This window comes from Coloeus monedula, assembly GCF_965178545.1.
Source record: "Coloeus monedula genome assembly, chromosome: 4".
Classification (NCBI taxonomy): Eukaryota; Metazoa; Chordata; class Aves; order Passeriformes; family Corvidae; genus Coloeus; species Coloeus monedula.
The window spans coordinates 74,805,193-74,827,771 of NC_138784.1; the positions used below are offsets into that span (position 1 = coordinate 74,805,193).

At 50.7% G+C, this 22,579-nt stretch overlaps 1 protein-coding gene across 1 annotated transcript in view; it reads left to right on the forward strand.

The window, feature by feature from the left end:
- Positions 1–230: 230 nt before the first annotated feature.
- Positions 231–22,579, forward strand: part of LOC309572248 (uncharacterized protein) — a gene marked incomplete at both ends in the record, with an annotated part of 79,810 nt that continues 57,461 nt past the window's right edge. Inside the window, 21 exons of the mRNA XM_082280381.1 lie at positions 231–300; positions 3,307–3,487; positions 4,029–4,188; positions 4,896–4,989; positions 5,976–6,149; positions 7,107–7,267; positions 8,415–8,544; positions 10,464–10,580; positions 11,099–11,254; positions 11,963–12,079; positions 13,856–14,002; positions 14,159–14,278; positions 14,916–15,074; positions 16,291–16,419; positions 16,636–16,785; positions 17,546–17,683; positions 18,072–18,218; positions 18,909–19,028; positions 20,816–20,962; positions 21,114–21,302; positions 21,625–21,764. Of these exons, the coding sequence (XP_082136507.1) occupies positions 231–300; positions 3,307–3,487; positions 4,029–4,188; positions 4,896–4,989; positions 5,976–6,149; positions 7,107–7,267; positions 8,415–8,544; positions 10,464–10,580; positions 11,099–11,254; positions 11,963–12,079; positions 13,856–14,002; positions 14,159–14,278; positions 14,916–15,074; positions 16,291–16,419; positions 16,636–16,785; positions 17,546–17,683; positions 18,072–18,218; positions 18,909–19,028; positions 20,816–20,962; positions 21,114–21,302; positions 21,625–21,764 (2,946 nt within the window). The remainder of the gene's footprint in view (positions 301–3,306; positions 3,488–4,028; positions 4,189–4,895; positions 4,990–5,975; positions 6,150–7,106; positions 7,268–8,414; positions 8,545–10,463; positions 10,581–11,098; positions 11,255–11,962; positions 12,080–13,855; positions 14,003–14,158; positions 14,279–14,915; positions 15,075–16,290; positions 16,420–16,635; positions 16,786–17,545; positions 17,684–18,071; positions 18,219–18,908; positions 19,029–20,815; positions 20,963–21,113; positions 21,303–21,624; positions 21,765–22,579) is intronic.

Here is a 22,579-nt window from a genome sequence, read left to right on the forward strand (position 1 = left end):
TTGGCATTAGCAAAGAAATGAAGGAATTCAAGGATTTCTGGATTTTAATCCCAAGTTCCCAAGCCAAGAGGAGCCTTTTTAGCGGGAGAAAAGCTTTTCCTGGCACTGAGGGTGGGTGGGAACATCACCCACGGGTGGCCCCAGCTCCAACCTCTTTCCCTCTGCAGGTGAGGGACTCTCCAGGCCCTGTGCTGACTCCAGGGATTTCCGGGAGCTGCTTCCCGAGGGGAATGTTGTGTGCCCAGATCCTTGTCCTGGCAGTGGCCGCGGGGCCCTTCGGAGCTGGGGCTGCTCATGAAGGTGAGTGACAAAGTGACAAGGGACGCCTGGGTCACCACCTGGGACACTTCCAATGCCTTTTCCAAGCAGCTTTTCCTGCTCCTGGCATGGATCCGCACGTGGATGTGTCGGGGTGGAGCTGTGGTGCCGTTAATTCCCATTTAGGATTGGGATCACCAGGATAACAGAGCGCCTCCAAAGGAATTCAGGGCCTGAATTCCTGCTCTGGGATTTATGGAGAAATCAGGGATCAGTGTCCTGCCTCTGTTCTGCCTCCTGCTCCAGAGGAAAGTGGGGAGAAAGGGAAGACAAATCCCATCCTGATTCCTCCTCTGAATTCCAGGACCTGCTTCCAGCCTCCACACAGGAAATGGGAGAGGAAAATCCTCAAGGAAGCCTTGAATCCTTCTCCTGCTTTCCAGGGAGCTGGGATAGCTCAAGGATTCACCTGTCCCCAGCTCCATGCAAGCCCACAAAGAGTTTTTGGGGATGAGGGGCTGGATCCAAAAAGCAGGAGGCAAAAGAATTCCAAGGAAGAGCCTCATGGATGACCCAGGGTGTGGTTTTGGTCTCAGGAGGGGAGATCCATCCTCCAGAGCTAATCCAGAGTTCCCAGGATTGTCCCAGGCTGGGTGGGATCCTTCTTTTTCCAACAACTCCCAGGTTTGGAGGTGCAAATCCATCTAAATCCATTAAATTCCACAAGGAGTTAATGGAATCTTCGGCATCGGCTCCGGAATTAACTTGATTAAGCTGCTGTCCATCAATTAACCAATAAACTTGACTCTAATGCTGTTTAATTCCAAGCTGGGAGCAGGGCAATAAATCAACGTTTGGAGATGTCTCGGGGAAAGCTGTGATGGATGGAACTGGATCGGTTTGGAGGTGCATGGAAAATTCCGGATCCAATCCTATCCCCCTGTGATTAATAGAGCTGTCCGGGTGGGATTTTCTCCAGAAGGTACCAATCCAAAGATCTTGAACATCCCACATTTCCCATGACAGCTCCAGGTGTTTGATCCAAGCAGCGGTTCCTGGTTTTTGGGAATTTTTTGCCAAGCTGGAAAGTGCCCACAACGGGCTGGGATTGCCCCTTTCTAGGGAAAAGGGCACCATCCTGCCCTTTGGAATCCCAAATTTGTTGTTGTCCTCCTCATTTTCCCTGGATGCAAATGAGGGTGGGGTGAGGAAGACTCTCAGGAATCAGGATGGATGGAGGTGGCTCTCTGGGAATTTGGGATGTGGATGAGGCAGCAAAGACCCCTCTGATACCGATTTTGAGGATGTTTTCCAAACTGTGGCAAAAAAAGCAGGAAAATCGGCGCTTTCCGGAGTCACTCCGAGAGGTGGGTGGTTCTGGATTTTCTTGGGAATTTCTGGTGGGAGTACAGGGTGTGGTTACCTTGGGAAGCTGCTGAAGGATTTCCACCAGGCCCGAGGATGGAGATCAGGACTGGGATTTGCTTCCCTCCAAGTCTTTCTGGGGGAACAAGGATATCAAAATCCCAAAGCTGTGGAAAAGGAATAGATCCAAGATAGAAACAGCAGCTGGGAAAGGATCCATGAGCAGCTGAGCTGCTTCCAAGACTCCCTGGACAAGGAAATCTGTGGAAAGAAAAACTGAAATAATTGTCTCCTGTTTTTCCTCAAGGAAAAGTGCTTTGTATTCCCTATTTTAACCCCAAAAGAGCCAATCCCTATTTTTCTGCAGTAAACAAAGTTGGGAAGAACTCAGGAGGCAAAAAGAAGAATGAAAACCACCAAATCCTTGAATAACATCCATCCACAGCTGGAAAATGATCCCTTCTCCTGCTGGTGGCCAAAGGGGATTAATCAGGGGTGCAGCAATGAGGGACAGCACAAAACCTGAATATTTCCGAGCCCTTTGGGGATCCTGCTGGTAGGAGTGGGATGAAAATCCAGGGAATTGAAGAGGTCAGGTTAAAACAGGTTTCCCATGTGCAGCAGAATCCTGGGAAACACAGCCAGCTCCTCTCCCTGGAAACTGGGACAGATTCTCCAGCCCGGCTGGAGCAAGTCCAGACCTGCAGGTGAAAGTCAAGGCTGGATAAAATCCGAAATGACAAAAAAAACAGGGAAAAAAATGGGACAAGGTTGAGCCTGATCGCGGTGAGGAAGATCTAACTCCCTCCTCCAGCAGGGTCTGGAAAAACTGCCTGCAAGGGAGAGAAGTTCCAAGGAAAAATGCAAATTTTCCATATCCTTCGCAGAGCCTTCGTGAGTTGAAGCGTCCCGAAAAGTCATCAGATTCCTGTCGCTGAAATGGATTTATGGAACGCCTAAAAAATAGGGAATTCAGTTAGGAGGGAACACTGGGAAGGGAAAAATGCCTTGATGGTGCTTAAGGAAATTTCCCTGTACTCCTGTCCCTTCCCTGCTGTTGGAGCTGTCGTGGGATAGCTTGGAAAACCGCTCCAGTTGTTCGTTCTTTGCACAAGGTGCTGCTCATGCCCAGGGTGCGGTGGTCCCACATCTCCAGAGGTGGCCCTGATATGAATCCCGGGATGGTTGATGGGATGGCAGAGCTGCCACATTCCCGAATTTCGGTTGGGGGTGGCTCAGGGCTCTGTGTGTGTCTCTGGGAAGACGGAATCCCCAGGTTTCCGGAGGGTCCTACGGACCTGCAAGCTTCGATGGAGCTGGAATTTGGGATTCGTTGTTTAAATCATGGAATAGTTGGAGTTGGAAGGCGCCTTTTAAAGGTGATTGAGTCCCACCCCGCCACAGACAGGGACACCTTCCACTATCCCAGGTTGCTCCTGGCTTTGGACACTTCCTGGGATGGGGCATCTCTGGATGAGAAACTTCTCCTGGGTCAGAACATCCAAAGGAGGAATTCAGAGGAAATTAAGGAAAACACAGCACTTGTTGCTCTGGGAAGCACCTAAACACGGTCCCTCCATCTCTCTCCCTTCCCTTCGGTATCCTGGGAATTCAGGTGGCTCCGGGGGGGTTTTCCTCATTCCATGGTGTGGGATGAACCTCCCTGTCCCTCTTGTCCCCCAGCCTGCAGGACATCAGAGGTGGCCGATGTTCTGTTCCTCGTTGGGCTGTCGGAGGGCGCAGGGACAGAGAGCTCCCAGCTGCTCCGGGATTTCATCGGGAGCGTGGCCAGATCCTTCGAGAACACAGAGATGGGAAGAGGAGGCGTCCGGCTGGGCCTGGCTCTGTACGGGGAGACACCAAGGTGGGTCTGTCCATCCTCCTCCAGCCACTGCTGGATTCCTGGAATCCAACTCATGGCCATGGATAAAGAGCTCCTGCAGCTCTGGGGAACCACTGAGCAAGAGTGGAACCCTCAGCGGAGTCATCCAGAGGTGCTCGGCCACAGGGAATTCTTCCAGGGCGGGAAGGAAGGGTTTGACATTCAAATTCCATTAAATTCCATTAAGTTTAGGTCCTGGGTTGTGGTACCACGGTCTGGGGCTCATTCCCTGCACTGCCCTGACCACTGTAAAGAGAACTTCTTGTCATGAGTTGAATCCATGGAATGGTTTGGGTGGGAAGGGCCCTTCAAGACCATTTCATTCCAGCTGCCATGGGCAGGGACACCTCCCACTATCCCAGGCTGCTCCAAGCCCTGTCCCACCTGGCCTTGGACACTGCCAGGGATCCAGGGGCAGCCACAGCTGCTCTGGGCAACTGGAAACTAAATGTCAACATTATCACTGGTTATTGCCATTTTCAGTGCATCCCTTGCTCTTTATTCCCCCATTTCTCATTCCCAGGATGAGCATTGAGCTCACGGATTACGGGACCATCAAAGAAATGCTGGATGCAATTCGGGATCTCTCCTCCAAAGGCAGCAGCCTCCAAACAGGCTCAGCCCTGGCGTTTGCAGCTCAGGCTTTGTCCCACCAGGACACCCTGAGAGAGGAGGCAGCAAAGGTGGGTGAGCTCCTGAGGTGTTGTCCAGGGAGCAGTGGAGTCATCCCAGAATCCTGGAATGCTTTGGGTTGGAAGAGAATCCCAAAGCCCATCCAATTCCACCCCCCTGCCATGGGCAGGGACACCTCCCACTGTCCCAGGCTGCTCCAAGCCCCAATGTCCAGCCTGGCCTTGGACACTTCCAGGGATCCAGGGGCAGCCCCAGCTGCTCTGGGAATTCCATTCCAGCCCCTGCCCACCCTCCCAGCCAGGATTTCCTTCCCCGTTTCCCATCCAGCACTGCCCTCTGGCACTGGGAAGCCATTCCCACTTTGTCCTGTCACTCCATGATCTTGCAAGTTGTCCTTCTCCACAGGGAAGATTCCTTCCTAATATCTAATCCAAACCTAGAGCTCCCTTAGGAGCTGCTCATGAGGACTTGTAGGGATGAATCCTCTCCTGTGCTGGCAGGAATTTCCTCCTGGAATTGCTGCCCAAGCAGAGGTGAGGCACAAGGGCAGGAGGGACATGCAGAGAAGATGCTGTTGGGAGCAGCTCTGCTCCTTCCCAGCTCGTGGAAGTGATTCCGTGGGAGTTTCCCCAGAGGTGTTGGGCTTTGAAGGATTTCATTCCGAGAGGGATTTCATCAGTGTGAAAGCCCACAGCTGTCACTGTGACCTCCTGATGTTGTGTTGTTCCTTCCCTGGCTCTTATCCCAACTCTTGCAGGTGCTGGTTCTGCTCACAGATGGGAAATCCAGCGATTCCGTGGAAGAGGGAGCCCAGATCCTGCAGGATGGGGGGGTGACAGCGTTTGCTGTGGGTACGTGAGGCCATCAAAACCTCTGTGTGAGCAACCCTGATTCTTCTCCCTGGGGAATATTCCTGACTCACAACACCCTCTTCCCTGAAAATTGCCCCACCCCCAGGCTCCGCCTTTGGAAACCACTGCAAGTCCAGGAAAATCAACATTTTGTTGTTGTTTTCTTGGCTATTGTTGTTGTTGTCCATAACTGATTTATTCAGTGGGAATCTGGGATTTTGCGTCTGTCAAAGCCACTTGGGAATTCAGAAGGTGTTCAATAAAAGGTTCCATAAATTTCAAAATGTTTCGATGTGGCATCAAAAAAAAAAAACCAGCCTCAAAATGCTTTTGCTTCTGAAGGTTTCTCTTAACGGGGTTCAGCGACTGACTCAGAAATGTCTCTCAGGATAATTCCATGAGCAAGGAAAGGTTCCATTGCTCTCCCCACCCCCAAGAGTGAGATCCCACCAGTCAAATCCTTCCCCAAGAATTTCAGGGAATGACAGGAATGGTGGTGGGATTTCGTTACCAAGAGCAACCAGGTTGATTTGAACCCATGTGAGGTGAAAATTGGGGAAGGGTTGGTTTCTTGGGTGGGCTGTTCCCCCTTTTTTTGGTTCAGCCACAGGAACACGCTGGAATTTTCGAACAGCCTCCCAGAATCCCATTGTCTGCTCAGCACAGGAATGTCTCTGTGTCCAGTGGGAAGGACGAGGCCAGATCCTGCCCTATTCCTTTATTTTCCCACCTCTCAGCCCATGAGCAGCCCTGGGACAATCTCTGTGACACCTCTGGAGAAATCCTGACCTCTTTTCCCTGGTGGAAGAGGCTTCCTCTGCTTCTCCCATCCAGCTTGAGACTCCACTCCTTGTTCCCTTCTTCTCCTTGGCAGCACGACCCAAAATTGGTGTCAAAGTCCAGGACGTTGCTCCCCCTTTCCAAAGCCTACCCTGCCCCATGGATGGTGTTTGATGTCCTCTTTTCCTGCTCTTTCCTTCCCCTAGGGATTAAGGATGCTGACAAGAACGAGCTGGGCAGGATTGCTTCAGATCCCGCTGCGGAGCACGTGCTTTACGTGGAAGATTTCCAGCTGCTCCCAAACGTGGCTCCCAAACTCTCTCGGAGGCTCTGCTTCACCGCCTCAGAGCCACCACGTCCTGTCAAGCAGAGGGTGCAAGGTGTGTCCAGGTTCTCCCTTGATCCTGCTTTCCATCTGCTCAGACCACCCTCTGGATGTTCTTCCATGGGGATGAACCTCCCACATCCTTCGGAGGGAGCTTGAGGGGTTGGGTTATCCTAGAGGAGCGACCAGCTCATGGAGCAGCTCCTGCTTTGGCACAGTGCTCCTGGGTGTTCTTCTTGTGGCTGCCTCTCCATGGTTTGTTTAGGGATACCAGATTCCTGGGAATTTTGATGCTGGATCAAACAAAAGGAGCAGCAATGGGATGGGGCAGTATTTCTGCTCCTTGGGGTATTTTCATCGTGGGATTGTCACAGGGAATTCTGGCAGCCCAGCTCGAGGTCTCAGCAGGAACTTCATTCCTTGCAAAAAATGCAAAGAGCAACCAAAGGGATTTCCAAAGGAATCTCCAAAGAGATTTCCAAAGAGATCCAGATGTCTCCTCAAAGAGATCCTGATGCTGCAGTGAATCCAGAGGTGATGGCACTGAATTCCTGCCCCTTCTTGGCTCATGAGCTCCTGAGGAGATGAGTTAAAAGCTTGGGGCAGAAATGGGGAGAACATCACCTGAGATTTTAAAGGGTCTCTTTTTTTTGGCTTCTTCTGCGGTTCTGCAGCACTTCAGGGCTTCCTGTGACATTCCATGGAGAGTCCAAGCTTCCTGGCAGGTTTGTCCAGTGTCAGGAAAGAGAAGGGCAGGGAGGAGCTGCTGCCTTGTGCATTCACCAGGTGTTCACTGGGGAAGTGTAACCAGAACCAGTTTTGATTTCCCCCTTTGTGCTGTCAAAAAATTGGCCAAAAAAATTCTGCTGGAGCATCTCCTGTCTGGAAACAGATCCCAAGTGTCCCTGTGCTCCCAGCCTAAGCGATTTCTCTGTGTGGAATATGTTGACTCCATCCATGAACTTCCACACGTTTGAATCCAATCCAAGCTCTTTCCTTTGTGTTTTTGCAGCTGAGCAGATCCTGGGCCCCCGGGAGCTGCGTGTCAGCGAGCACAGCCACAGCTCCCTGAGGCTCTCGTGGGTGGCAGCCACGGGCAGGGTGACAGGGTACCGTGTCCATGTCCACCCCTCGCTGCCCCCGGGACAGCCGGACCCGGAGCACCAGCGACAGGTAGGGTTGTGTTCCCGTTTTCCAGGGCACCAGTTTCAGTTCCCGGTGTTGGGTTTCATGTCCCAGCATTGGAGATCAGTTCCCAGTGTCGGGGTTCAGTTCCCAAAGTTGGGGATTTATCCCATGTTGATGGCACAGCCGGACTAGGAGGTGGCACCACATCCCTCAGCCATCCTGGCACAATGGGATTGGCAGGAATTCCTGAGGGTTAAAGTGAAGGTGTAGATCCACCACGGGATCCACCAGTTTCAATTCCCAGTGTTGGGGTTCAGTTCCCAAAGTTGGGATTCATCCCATGTTGATGGCACAGCCGGATTAGGAGGTGGCACCACATCCCTCAGCCATCCTGGCACAATGGGATTGGCAGGAATTCCTGAGGGTTAAAGTGAAGGTGTAGATCCACCATGGGATCCACCAGTTTCAATTCCCAGTGTTGGGGTTCAGTTCCCAATGTTGGGGGGTCATGCTGGGTTAGGTGGGGACACCCAGTCTTCCCAATATCCAATCCTTTCTCTCCTTACCTTTATGATATCACCACTCAATCCCATCTTCCTGCTGCCAAGGTTGTTCATTTTGGTAAGATCTCCATGGGTTTCAGAATTTTCCATGTCCTTGTGTGAGGGATGCTGCCGTGTGCTCCAGCTCATCCCACACTGCACAAAGTTTGGGATCAAAGCTGAAGGGTAGACGATATTTGCCCTAAAAGCTTTGATTCCTAATAATAGAACAAAGCTATGAAAGCTTAAATTATTAAGGTGAAGATTATTAATTGTATTAATTATTAAGGTTGTATTTAACTGGGATGATGATCCTTGGCAGCTTCAGGATCTCATAATAACATGGAAAACACAGAAGTTCTGTTTCCGTCTCTTGCCCTCGGGTTACATCAACATTTCCCTCTCTGAGCTTGAAAGGAACTTTATTTCCTTCCTTTTCTTCAAAGGACTTTGAGATCACCTTTAGCCTTAACACGTTCTCCATGTTTTATTCCATGGGCTATTCCACAATTTAAGGATCACAACATCTGAGTCAGGGTTTTAAGAGGCTCCTGCTCATGGAAGTCACCTTGAGCAGGTGTGGGAGGTGCTGCTGACCTGATGTTCTGCTGTGGTGGTGTAACGGTGTCCCTTGTCCCCCTGTGTGACAGATGGAGGTGGATGGGGACACAACCACGGTGCTGGTGACAGATCTGAAGCCCAGCACCAAATACGTGCTCACAGTGAGGGCCAGCTATGGAGGGACCCTCGGGGAGCCGGCAGCCGTCAAAGGGAAAACAAGTGAGTGTCCCCTGGGCCACCCCTGAGGAAAACACCCACCCCAAAGCTGGAGAGGAGAGAGGCGTGGAGGGATGGATGGATGGAGGGATGGATGGATGGATGGATGGATGGATGGATGATGATGAGTGGATGGGTAGATGGATGGATGAGGGATGGATGGATGGATGGATAGATGGACGAATGGATGGAGGATGGATGATGATGGGTGGATAGACAGATGGATGGATGGATGGATAAGGGATGGGTGGATGGGTGAATGGATGAATGGGTGGATGGGTGAATGGATGGATGGATGGGTGGATGATGGTGGGACGGATGGGTGGATGAGGGATGGGTGGATGAGGGATGGATGGAGGGATGGATGATGGACGGATGACGATGAGTGGAGGGATGGATGGTTGGATGGATGGGTGGATGAGGGATGGATGGATGGATGGATGGGTGGATGATGGTGGGACAGATGGACGGATGAGGGATGGATGGATGGATGAGGGATGGGTGGATGAGGGATGGATGGATGAGGGATGGATGGAGGGATGGATGATGGATGGATGACGATGAGTGGAGGGATGGATGGATGGATGGATGAGGGATGGATGGATGATGATGGGTGGATGGGCAGATGGATGGATGGATGGATGGAGGTTGGATGGATGATGATGGATGGATGATGGATGGAGGAATGGATGCATGGATGCATGGATGGTGGCATGGGTGGAGGTGGAGCTTCAAAGTTTATTAGAGAAGCTTGTATTGAGTCCTGAGGTGCAGGAAGAACCTCTTTGCTTTCCAAACTTCTCCAAGAGGAGACTGGATGGGGCTGGATCCAATCCCAGCCCCGTATTGTCAACGGATTAAATCTAAGCATTTATAGAGGTGTGGTTGAACCTTTGTCCAAGGATTAAAGATGGCAAACAGGGATGTTTGTATTAAAATTAATGATTTAGTATGATAACTATTAAAGTAATTGTAATAAAATCAGCAAAAACCCCCAATTTTTAAAGTAGAGATTGATGTCATTCACCCAGACCAAGGGGGAAATCTCTTCTGCTGACCCTCAAGGGGTGACTTTGAGGGGTGTCCCCACCCAAAGGAGGAATCTCAGTTCCCAAGAAAGGCTATAGGGATACGTCAGGAGACCATTTGAAAGTTGGACTGGACTTTTATGGTCTCTGCTTTTAGGGATTTTCAGAATTTAGGGGGTTCACTAATCCCACTCCCCTCCCTGGATGAAGCACCAACCCTGCTTTTCCCGAGGGGTTTTTTAAAGAATTATTCCTTTCTTCCCTGCCTTTTGTTCCTCCCCGCAGCCCCTGCGATGTCTGGGATTGTTTGTCTCCTTGAGGGAAGGTCTCTGACAGGATGAATAAATAAAGCTCCTCAATGAGGTTGACTCATCTGTACTTGCCAGGGAGAAGATGGAATGTCTTTATGGGTGGAAATGAAGCCATTTGATCTCTCTTCTTATTATCCCCAACATGAAGCCAGAGGCAGGAGCTATAAATCCGTCTGCCGTGGCTGGCTGGATCCAAATGGGCTCCTCTCCCTTGGAATTGTGGCTGTGGGAGCAAAGCAGGGTTTGATTCATGGCCTTGATTCCTGCACAGTCTGCAAGAACTGCGGAGTTTCCCCTGCCCGGGGTAGATGTTCTCTGCCTGGGGGGTGGATATTTCAGATCCCAACACCATTCCCAGAGAAAACTCCCAAACTTTCTGCCTTGGGATGGTCCATCCCTATTTTCAGGGGGACAAAGGGTTGGTAGGAGGGGGATTGTTGATTTTAAGGCATCAGCTGAGGGAGAGTTGGTGCTTCTCCTCTCTGTGTCTCTCTGTGCCTGAAGACAAAAGAATTTTGAAGGATCTTTTCCATTATTCCAGCACTGCCACCTCCATTTCTGCCTTATTTTTGTGTCGCCACAGCTCCAGTGCCTCCAGTCACCAATTTCCGTGTGATAGAAGAAGGGCTTTTCAGCCTGAAGGTGGCTTGGACACCTCCCCTGGGCAAACTGGAGGGCTACAAGATCTACATCCCCAGGGGTGAGGTTTTATTAATTTTTTATTAATTGTATTAATTTTAACCCATTTTTATTGATTTTTCTTATTTTATCGTGGTGTTTGCTTTAAAAGGAGGAGTGACCCAAGGACAGGGAAGGTGCTGTTAATTCCTGGCGTGACTCTGGAATGAGTCCAGGATAGACTTTGCCAAACACTGTGGTTCCTCCAGGATAGAGGAGAGTCCTTGGAAGGACTTCTCTTGGAAGAACAAGCTGAGGGTGATGCCGTGAATTCGTTGTTTGCCCTGCCACATCCAGATGTTTTTCCCACTCAAGTGCCTGCTCTGGTGGGGATTTGGGATGAGTTCAAACCTTCGGGATGGCTCCCGCTCTCCTCTGTGCGCTCTGAGGGCTGGGACAGCACAGCCAGAATTCCCAGCAACACCACATGGATTGGGAAACTCCAACCGTGCCTCTGAGCCATCTCCACAGTGTGAAGACATTCCCATGGGATTCCTTCATGGGAAGGCTTCACCATCCCTTTTCTCCTTGATTTTGCAGCCAACAAGCCCGGGACGACCTTTGAGCAGATCCTGCGGGGCGACGTCTCTTCCCACGTGCTGGAAAACCTGCAGGAGGACCGGGAATACAGCATCAGCATCTATGCCGTGTATGCTGAGGGCCCGAGCCAGCCCGTGGCTGCTCTGGGGAGGACACGTAAGAGCTGCGACCCCGTGGTTGGTCCCTTTTGTTCCCAGGTGTTGTGTCCCCACCTCAGAGTTGGTGCCCTCATGCACCAGGACCTTCCCAACTCCATCCTAACTCTTGCTTCATGGACGTGGACATCCTCAACACCATCATCCTGCAGCCTGGGGGAAGGGTGGGAGATCATTTTCCCTCCTGTTTTGCACCCACACTGCACAAGGTTGGTGCTCAGAGATGTTTGGTCCTGGACAGTCACAGGTTGGGCTGTTCTACCTGTGGTTCATGAGATGCCTTCAGCCCCCGGGCAGGAGCTCCTGGAAATCCCTCTCACAGAATCATTAAGGCTGGAAAAACCCTCTAGGATCCCCAAATCCAACCATTCCCAGCACTGCCATGTCCCCAAATGCCACATGCACAGGGCTTTTTAATCCCTTCAGGGATGGGGACTCCACCACTGCCCTGGGCAGCTGTGCCAGTGCCTGACCACCCTTTCCATGAAGGGATTTTTCCCAATATCCACCCTGCCCCTCCCCTGGCCCAGCCTGAGGCCATTCCCTCTCCTCCTGTCCCTGTTTCCTGGGAGCAGAACCCAACCTCCACGTGGCCACCTCCTTCCAGGCATTCCCTTCAGCCAGCTGAGCTGGAGGAACATTCATGGAGAGCCAACAAAGTCCTCCACTCCCAATGCTCTGAAAAGTTTCTTCCCTGTCCTCTTTCCAGTGAAGCTCCTGCCTGTGGAAAACCTCCTGCTGCAGAACGAGACCACGGACACGCTGCAGGCCCGGTGGAGCCCTGTCCGGGGAGCAACGGGATACAGGCTCACCTGGGCATCAGCAGGTACGGACAGGGGTGGAGGCTGTACCAGTTCCCAGGACACGGAAAGATGAGAGCTGTGAGATTCCCAAGGCGTTGGATGCACTTTGGATTGGATTGGATTGGATTCCATCTTTGTCCAGAGGGAATTCGGGGTTTTTTTGGGGGGGTCTGTGACCAATGGAGTTTTCTCTGCTGTGGAAGCAAAAATTCCTGCCCTGGCTCTGCATAAAGCTGGTTGGTGGATCCAGGCTGGTTACATGGGATTCGTGCTGGATTTGCTGGACCTGAGGAGACTTGGAATAGCTGAGAGGAGCTGGGAAAACCCTCCCTGTGTAGCTGCACAGCCCCTGAGTATTTGGGGTCACCCCTTTCTTGGGGGACAGCTGAGTACAGGGATTTTGGGGGGACAGCCTGGAAATGCCTGTGTTCATTGCATTTCTCTCTGCAGCACTAAAACCTGGTTGCATCCCCTAAAATCCTCATTTTTAGGCAAATTTGGGAGTTTCGAGACAGATCCACCTTTCCAGCTGGAGCTTTTCCCCTACCCTGAACCCAAACATATTTTCTGTGGTTCTGGGAGGGGAGCAGGAGTGAGAAATTCCGGTTTGGTGGCAGATTTTGGCCTTGGGTGATGGATTTTTCTGGGGCTCAGGGATGTCAGGACACCTGGGCTCTATCCCAGGCTGTGAATAAAAACCACATTTTCCTCTCCCTCATCTCCCCTGGTTATGATGGAAGGAGACATCTCCCACCAGGAGCAGGGGGGATTAGTGGGAGAACAGCTCCAAAGGTCACCAGGAGGGAAAAATCTTTACGGGGAAGACATAAAATGGCTTTTACTGCTTTGTAATCAACTTTTCTCACAGCACACCCCAAAACTCAGCAGTTTTCCCAGCCTATGCCCAATATCCCAGCCAGGAATGGAGTTCGGTCTGGGAATGGGGACACTGAGGGGACAGTTGGACAACCTTCTCAGGTGGAACAGGAAGAACACATCACCTCCACCCCCTGATTTTCCAGCTGCTTTTTCACCTGGTACCAGCTCACCCCAATTCCAGGAGTGGCAATATCCCAAGGGCAGCCCCCCCTGGCCTCTGGGTCCTCTTCCCACACTCCATCCCATCCCGGGATTAGGGATGCAGTGATGGGATCCAGACCCTGGTGCCCATCCCAAGCCCAGGAGGGGACTGGTTTTCCTCGTCTGACTTTTAAAACCGGGATTAGATAAACACAAACTGGAGATGGGGGATGTGGAGAGCAGGTGGGAAAAGGGGGATGGGGCTCCGGGTGCTGCTGGGACAGAAAATGGGGACGTGGCACCATCCAGTGACCAAACTGGAAAAGGCATTTTCCTTCTTTTAGAGGTTTTCCTCAACATCCTGCTGCCTGCACCTCCCTGCCCCTGGGAAGCAGGGGTGGATCCACAGGAATTCGGTTTTAACTCTTCTCCTGCTGGGCAGGTTTAGCTGAGCTGGGTCCTCAACAAGGAGACTAAAACTGGGGTTTGGGGCATCATTGGCTCTAATTCCTGTAGGGAAGGCAGGATGATTCCAGCATGGAGTCAGCCAGGGTGGAGGGTGTGGACCCTTTTATGGGATCACTCACAGGCCCCAGCATGCCTGTTTTGGGGTTTTCCTGATGTTATTTCCTTTTCTTTGTAAATCCCTGAGTTACCTCAGTGATCCCTGAGCTCTTCCCGGGTGGATGTGGGTTTTTTCCACCTGCACCCACCCAGGATGGTCCCGGTGTGTCCAGGGTGGGGTGGGCTGACCCAGGAAACACCGTTCCCTTTCGCAGAGGGCAGCATCCAGGACGTGACCCTCAGCAGCTCCTACAGCTTCTACATGATCCAGGGGCTGGAACCGGGCACGGAGCACACAGTGACCATCAACCCCATCTTTGGGGACATCGAGGGGCCAGTGGTGAGCGGCAAAGCCACCACGGGTGAGTGTCCTGCAGCAGGGGTGGCATTCAGCCCATGCAGACTCAGGGGTCACGGAGCTGGTGTCACTTCTGTCACTCCCCTGCATTGTTGGCTTTGGGGACCTCTTTGAAGCTGCTGGGACCTCGATGGAACTGGGCAACTCTTCCCTCCTGCAGTGGCATCCAGCACTGTCCAGATGCTGAAAGTGAGCGAGATTTCCATCAACAGCCTCCTGGTGTCCTGGGATTCGGTCGCGGGGGCCACCGGCTACAGAGTGGCCTGGGGTCCAACACCAGGTGAGATCTGTCTCTGCTCTCCCTGGAATGGGAGAACCTCAGGAATCTGGCTTCCAGGTCATGAACTGCTCTGAGCAGCCTCTCCCACAATTCCAGAATTTAAACTGAAGCCAGGGATTATTCCTGGCCCTGAGGCACCAACCTGGCCCCAGCCCAACACAGAGTGAATGCCAGGAATCCCCAGGAAGGGGACAGGGAACATTCCCACATTCCTGTGGGCCCTGGAAGTGAGAGCTGGTTTGGACTCAGTTCCTCTCAACTGGTTGGGATCCTTTAGGTATTAAAATTCCAAAATAAATAACAATAGGAAAACTCTCCCTTGCCCCAGTGAACGCATGGAATCCCAGGATCACTGAGGTTGGAAAAGACCTCCAAGTCCAAACTGTGCCCAATCCCCAGCTTGGGATGCCACATCCAGTTCTTCCTTGGACACCTCCAGGACTGCGGACTCCAAACCTCCCTGGGCAGCCTCTTCCAATGCCTGACCACCCTTTCCATGCAGAAATTCCTCCTGAATTGTCCTGGAACAGGTGTCCTCCAGCAGAGGTTCTGCTGGGAGCATGGTGGATATCCCAGGATGCAACAGAGCTGCTCACCAGACTCTTCCTCCTCTTGTGCTTTATTTTCTCTTCCAAAGAATTCTTTGGCAAGGACCGTCCTCGTCACCTGGCCCTCAACAAGTCGGTGACGTCCCACCAGCTCCGCGGCCTGGCCCCCGACACCGAGTACGTGATTTCCCTGTCCGTGCTCTTCAGCTCCGGGGAGGGCCCCGGGATCACCACCTCGGCCAGGACGGGTGAGTGTGGGTGGGATGGTGGAGTAGCTGCTACAGAACATAACCTCTGTGTATCCGGTTCGACCTTGTGCATCCGTGACTGGGTCTTTTCCCGTGCTCTGGGCTTGGGCAGAGCTTCAGATGTCATTGAATCCCAGATTGGTTGGGGCTGGAAGGGTTGGAAGGGTTGGAAGCCCATCTTGTTCCAACACCTTCCACTGTCCCAGGCTGCTCCAAGCTCCGTCCAGCCTGGCCTTGGGCACTGCCAGGGATCCAGGGGCAGCCACAGCTTCTCTGGGCACCCTGTGCCAGGGCGTCCCATCCTCCCAGCCAGGAATTCCTTCCCGATATCCCATCTATCCCTGCTTTCTTTCAGCTTAAAGCCACTCCCCTTGTCCTGTCCCTCCAGGCCCTTGTCCAAAGTCCCTCTCCAGTGGTGAAGTGTTCAATCTGCACTCACTGAGCTTCCAGGTATCCCAAAATCCAGACCAATGGTTAATTCCTCAACAATGTTAGAATCCATCTGAAAAAAAATATGAAAAATAGGAAATCTGGGTAAATTCTGCTGTAGGAAACCATAGGAAGATAAGGACCATAGCACATCCTAATGTGGTCCTTTCTGCTTGGTGAAAAGGGCTGTCCCCTGCCTCAAAGAATTCCACAATTCCAAAGGAATCCTCCTGGAAGATCAGATTCCCTGGACAAAAGGCGAATCCTTTGTGTAAAATAGGGAAAGTTGATGGGTAAATCTTGTCCCTCTCTCTCAAACTTCTGGGCTGCTGCCCTGGGCGTGGAGGAGAGGCAGGAATGTTGATCCAAAAGCAGAGGTGGGATCTTTGGAAGAGGTTCCAAAGCGGCAGCAGGTGATTGGAAACCCTGGAATACCATATGGGGATAATGGCCTGACCCTTGTGAGGAAGAGAACGGGGACTATTCAGCAGCTGCGGGAGCTCTGGGTGGGTATTCCACCTGGGGCACTGGGATATGGATCTCCTGACTCCATGGATCCCTGAGCTGCCTGTCCTGGCCTTGCTCCCACTGGATCTAGAGCAGAACGTGCTCATTGATGACCTCAAGCAGTAGAAAGTGGTGTCTCTCCAAGTGAGGATGAGGAGACAGCAAGGATAAGCAAAGCCGCCATTTTGAACCCTTTGATACCATTTTGACCCATTAAAGTGTCAATGATGAGCCTTTGGACGGGAATCAGGACACTCCTGATGTTGTCTCCATCCTGCAGATCCTCTGGGATCCGTCTCCAACTTCAAGGTGATGTCCCACACCAGCACCAGCCTGTCCGTAGCCTGGAGTGCAACAGCTGCTGCCACCAAATTCAAACTCACCTGGAGCCCCGTGGGAGCAGGTAAAGGTGAGCAGGGAAAGGGCGTTCCAAGCACCTTCCCAAATTCCTGACCTGCTCCTGGGGGTAGGAAGGAGATCCTGCTCTTGGTGACGGCTCCTTCTCACCTTGTTTCCATGGTTTTATTTATGGAGATAATCCCCAAAGCTCTGGGACAGCAGGGCAGCAATTTCCTTTGGAGGAAGGAAGTGAGCTCCAGCCTCTGAAATATCCCTGTTTTTACAGGAAAACAGGTTGCCAGGACTCAGTACCTGGGCAGCCGAGTGTTGGCTCACCGGATTGACCACCTGATGCCCAACACCCTGTACAGGGTCAGTGTCCGGGCTGTGTTCAGCAGGACCGAGGGGCCGGAGGTGACCCTGACTCACCACACAGGTAAATCCCGCTGGAAAAACCCTCCTTGAGTTGGGATGCAAAGCTTGGATTGATGGTGTTGGGATTGGCTCCGTTGGGTCAGAGCCTGGTGCTAAAAACACCAAAGTTTTGGGTTCAATCCCTGCGTTCATCCTTTTAAGAGTTGGACTCCATGATCCTGGTAGATCCAACTCAGGGTGTCCTGTGGATGGTGGAGGCACGAGCAGCCCTCACTGCTGGTGGCAATAATCCATGGCTGTTCCCGTGGGAGGGAGGGGACACGTCCTTCTGGCACGTTGGACAGTCCTGGATCACTTCCCGGAATTATTTATCCACAGCCACCTCGGGAATGCGGGAGCCTCTCCGCAGGCACCACCCAGGGTCGCTCACCAGCACTGGGGTTTTGGGAATTCTTTGGATTGTGGCTTTGCCTCTTCCAACGTGGAGTTCTGGCTCCTTTCAGTGTCTTTTCCGCCTGAGTTCATCTCAATGAGTTTTTCATGGAATTTGAAGATGTGTGTGGATGATCCATCCTCTCTTGGAGCCCTTCTCATGTCCCTCATGTGTGTCACCAGTTTGGTGTGGGTAGGAAGAGGTGGGGATGAGATTCCTCAGCTTGGAATCCATGGATCCATTAGGAATTTCAGCCTGGCATCCCTGGATAATGCCTGGAAAGTAAATATTGAATGAATGCCCAAATTTTTCTTCTCCACCCTAACTTAGAGTTGTGAACCTGCTGCTCTGGGACTGAGCTGAAATCTTATCCTGGTTCATTTTCCAGCTCCTCCTGGAGATTCCCACCCCATCCCGACCATCCAAGACCTGAGGGTTACTGACACTGGTGTAAACACTTTGAAGCTGGCTTGGAAAAAGCTTCCTGGGATAAGTAACTACAAGATATCCTGGGTGTCATCCAACAGTAAGGATCCCGATCCTTTGGTCAGGGAGCACAAAAATAGGGAATTTGGTTCAGGAAATTGCTTTTTCCATGGATGATCTGGTGGGTGGGGACTTTAATGTCTACAGGGACAGGTTGAACCCCTCTAAATGAGCCCTGAGCCAAGCTTTAGGCTCTAACCAAGGATATAAACATAGCTGGGATTTGGGATATCCAGGAATTCGTTCCCTTCCACCTTTGTGACCGGATCTGTCCGCTCCCTGTGCCTCAGTTTCCCCACAGGCAAAATGAGTTCCTAACTCTCCTCCCTGGCCAGGTCCTGTCAGATGAGTGTGAAGCTGCTGTAACAATGACTGTTACACTTCCCTTTCCATGGACACTGCGGGTTTTTCGGGATGTCTCCTCTCAGGTGACTCGGAATCCTCCCAGCTGGTCCCGGCAGAGGCCGTTGCCTTCACCATTCCCAAACTGAAGGACAACACCACCTACACCATCTCCGTGTCTGCAGTGGGAAGGGGACAGGAGGGAAACCCCACGGTCCTCACAGCCAAAACCTGTGAGTGTGGGATTCATGGATTGGGATAAGAACATCTCCATAGGGGAGTGAAAGAAAAAGAGCAATTTTGGCTGATTGACACCTTATTCCTGGAATTCCAGGATGTTTTGAGTTGGAAGGGACCTTGAAGATCATCCAACACCTTCCCTGGACCAGGTTGCTCCAAGCCCCATCCAACTCAGCCTTGTTTCTTCTCAGATCCCACCAAAACCAGCCAGCGGTCCTTTTTTCTTGCTACTGAGGAATTTTGGGACTTTCCCTGTCTTCCCCAGCCAATAATCCCCATTTTTGGGGCACATTATCTTGGAATTCCCTCTTTAGTTGCAATAGCTTGACCGTTTCCAGCAGGTAAAGACCAACATCCCTCATGAGTTGTTTGGAGATCAAACGGTGGGAAAAGTCAGGGATACGGAGCCAATGCTGGGATTTCAGGGAGCATCTGGAAAAAATGACAGGAAAAACTTCATTGCCCATCCCAAAACTTCCAATTTCAGCCAGTTTAGAGGCCAGACTAAAAAATTCCCACCAATTCCCACCAACTGAGGACCTGGCCTGATTCAGCTTCCTGGAGAAAACACCTGGAGTGCTGGAGGAACTCCTTCCTCTCACTAGAATCATGGAATTTCGGAGGCAGAAGGGTCTCCAGAGCTGTTTTCAGCCCCTAAACTTTGTTCTTTGTTTTTCCAACAGTGGATTTGCCCAAAGTGATGGGATTCACCGTGCAGGAGGCTGCGGATTCCAGCATTTTGTTGTCCTGGGGGGCTGTTCCTGGAGCATCCCTGTATTTACTGACGTGGGGATTGTCCTCAGGTAATGTTCAGTGTGGGAAGGAAACCCTGATCCACCTCCTGAACTTCTCTGGATCCTGTTTAGCAGGAGAACCCTGAGGGTTTCCATGGGTTCCTTCATCTCAGCTTCTCCATTTGGGGGAAAAAAAAAGGAAAAATGGGAGCTGGAGGAAGCTCCCAAAATGTCCCATTTGGCCATTGCAAAATCTCTGAGGGAAGAAAAAAAGGAGGTGTGGGAATAGCACAGGAAAAAAGGAATTTTGGCATTATCAGTGTCCCTTCCTGTCCATCAAATCCACCAAAAAAGGTGGATTTTTCTCATCCATAAAACCTCCTTCTTAGCTGTTTAAAATTTCTGCTCTGCTGTGAAGAGCTTCCAAAAATTCCTTAATCATTCCTCACCATTACTTCTCCTGACTGATTTGGCAATACTATGGAAAAGTGATCTGGGAATGGAAAATTTGGATCTCTGGGGTGATTTTACTGAGCTAAAGCAACTGTTCCTTTCCTGTGCAAATATTGATCCAGAAGGGCTCAGAAATCCCTGATTTCAGAGTTGTCTGGGAAGCAGGAATGGATAATCCCATGTCTGACAGTCCCCCTGGTGCCCTCCCTCCATCGATCCCGCTGGAACGGGTTTATAAATCTTGATTTCCCATCACCAGCAGACGAATCCTGATCCCACTTCTCCATAGGATCAGATTTATGCTCCTAAGCGAGTAATTCCAGTTTTTCCTGGTTAATTATCCCGGCTGCCAACACTGGTGTAGAAAAGCAATTAAAAATCTGGTCCTTTTTTTTTTTTTTGTCTTGATTAATTTTCCTCCACACAACTTGATTTTTGTCCTAAATGAAAGTTATTTTAGGACACATTTCCCTTGCTCTTTTTGAGCTCTTTTAATGCCCTTTTCCCTGCTGATTCCATCCAGCCTGTCCCATAAAAAATGGGATCCCTTTCTACTCTGCTTGGGATCATTCCACCTTTGGATCAGACAAAATAAACCAATTATGGCTATTTTGACTCAGCTTCTCAAAAACTGGGAGCAGAAGAGTTTGAGTCAAATTTCAAGGGGGATTTTACTGGGTTTTTTTAAAGGAGGAGAACCTCCCTCCCAAAATTTTTTGCAGAGATTTGAGAACAAACTGGATTTGACCTATGGAGATCTTTTCCAACCTTAATTCTATGAGTCGATGACAACGGAGCAGATTATTTGCACTGATTTTATTTCTTTCCATAGAAGTTCAGCTTTTTCCGTGATTTTTTTTTTAAGTAAAATGTTCTTTCGGACTAAAAAAGTGCAAGTTTCACTTTGAACATTGTCAAACTCGTCATTTATTTTTTCTGAAATAAGGTGTTTTGGAAATGTCAATCATTATTTTGACATCTTTTCCCTATCATGATTTTAAATCAAAACTATGAATTCTGTGCAACTGAATTTCTCAGTCAAGTTGGATTTTATTTTTCATCAAACTTTCCCTTCGTTCCCAAAAAAAAAGAAACTTACTTCTATCCATAGGATCCACTGGATAGAAATTGGTCTCTCAGCCTTGGGCATCACCTGTACCAAATTCCCTAAATTCTTGGATAAATTCCAATTTTCTTCCCTTTTTAATGCACAAAATCAACCTCGTTTCATATGGTTTAGGACCTGACCATAGCACTTTGGATATGCTTTACTTGTGTCTCTGCTCCAAATCCCAGGCATCATCTCATCCCCAAATTCCTGTTTGCCAACAGTGATGCCGCAGAAATGGGAATTATTCTGAGTTTTTCTGGCTCCCAGTCATGTTTCCTCCTGTTTTCCACAGCTCCCGCTCTTTCCCAGGAATTGTTACCAGCAGCTTCCCGATCGTATCGAGTGACAGGGCTGAGCTCCAAGGAAACGTATTTGTTTTCCATAAAACCAGTGTTTGGAGATATGGAGGGACCGGAGACAGCGCTCCTTGGACAAACAGGTGTGGAGGCTGGAGACCTGGCTTGCGGTTTTCCCTGGAAAACTGCTCTCGAGGCTGATTTTTGGGTTTTCTACCCTTTTCCTCTTTGCTGGACAGTGATGTTGTGGCTAAAAGAGGTTTAAAATCCACCTTTTCTGTTTGGCTCCTACAGCAGGACCTCCCAGAGAGCCACCAAGCACTCCAGTGGCTCCTACACCACTGGATACAAGGAAGTCTCCATCTGGATCTCCCAGCAGTGTGGGGACCACTCCTCGCCCAGTGCCCACCAGCACAAAGCTTCCAGAGGCTCCAGTATGGACCAGTGCGGTGTCGGCGTCGCTGACAACGCTGCCTGGGCCAAGTGAGTGTGGGAATGATGATGATGACTGTGATGATGATGTAGAAAGAGTCAAAACTTCCAGAGGCCAAGATCTTCTCTGATCCCCGGAGCTAAAAGTGGTCTTAATTCCTTGAATAACGAGTGGGCAGGGTCAGGGAAGGCCCAAACCCCATAAATGTGGTGAAGGCCTCAGCACGACCCTGAGGGGGGAAGGTGCTGCTGCTCACCCAGAACTTGGCACCACAAGAGGTTTGGGGTTTGTTTTTTTGCTCTGAACACACAAAACCCCACGATTCTGCTTCAGGACCCCTCAGCTTACGGAATTCCTCTCTTCCCTCTGCAGTTTGTGGGAAGCTCAAGGCAGACGTTGGGTTCCTGGTGGATGAATCCTCGAGTATCGGCCAGAGCAACTTCAATAAAGTGAAGGATCTCCTCTTCCGCATCGTTTCCTATTTCCCCAAGATTGGGCCTGAGGGGACACAGGCAAGATTTTGTTATTCCATTTCCTGAAGTTGTTTTCCTTCTCTTTTCTCCTTCTCCTCAGCCCTGCCAGGAGCAGATTCTGCTCACCCAGGAATTGTGGAACAGAAAGGCCAGGGAAAAACATATATGGAACAAAACAGACAGGAATTAAAGTCTCCTCAATGTCAGCCTTCCCATTTGGTTAGATTTCCATTTCTTGGCTATTTTTCCAAGACTGAATCATTGGGAATAAAGCAAATTCCACACCTGAAATACTGTCTAGGTTAGCTCAGAGATCTGCTGGGTGCATATTCCCATCTAGGATCCCATTTCCAACCCCATCCAGAGTGGGAATGGTTGGGAATCCAGAGTGGGAATGATTAGAAATCCGGAGGGGGAATGGTTGGGAACCCAAAGTGAGGACATTTGGAAATCCAGAGTGAGGATGGTTGGGAATCCAGAGTGGGGACGGTTGGAAATCCAGAGTGGGGACGGTTGGAAATCCAGAGTGGGGATGATTGGGATTCCAGAGTGGGAATGATTAGAAATCCAGAGGAGGAATGGTTGGAAATCCAGAGTGAGGATGGTTGGGAACCCAAAGTGAGGACAGTTGGAAATCCAGAGTGGGAATGGTTGAGAATCCAGGTGTGGATCCAAGTAGGAAATGCAGGATGTGCCAGCAGCTCCCTCCTCCAACAAACAGAGAACCAAAGCCTCAGGTCATGGTGGGAAACTCCTCAAGGGCAAACGAAGCCTGAGGGATTTAATGACAGCAAAGCCAATTGGAAGATTCTGTTCCTCATTTATTTGGGGTCATTTGTGCTTAATTAATGTCA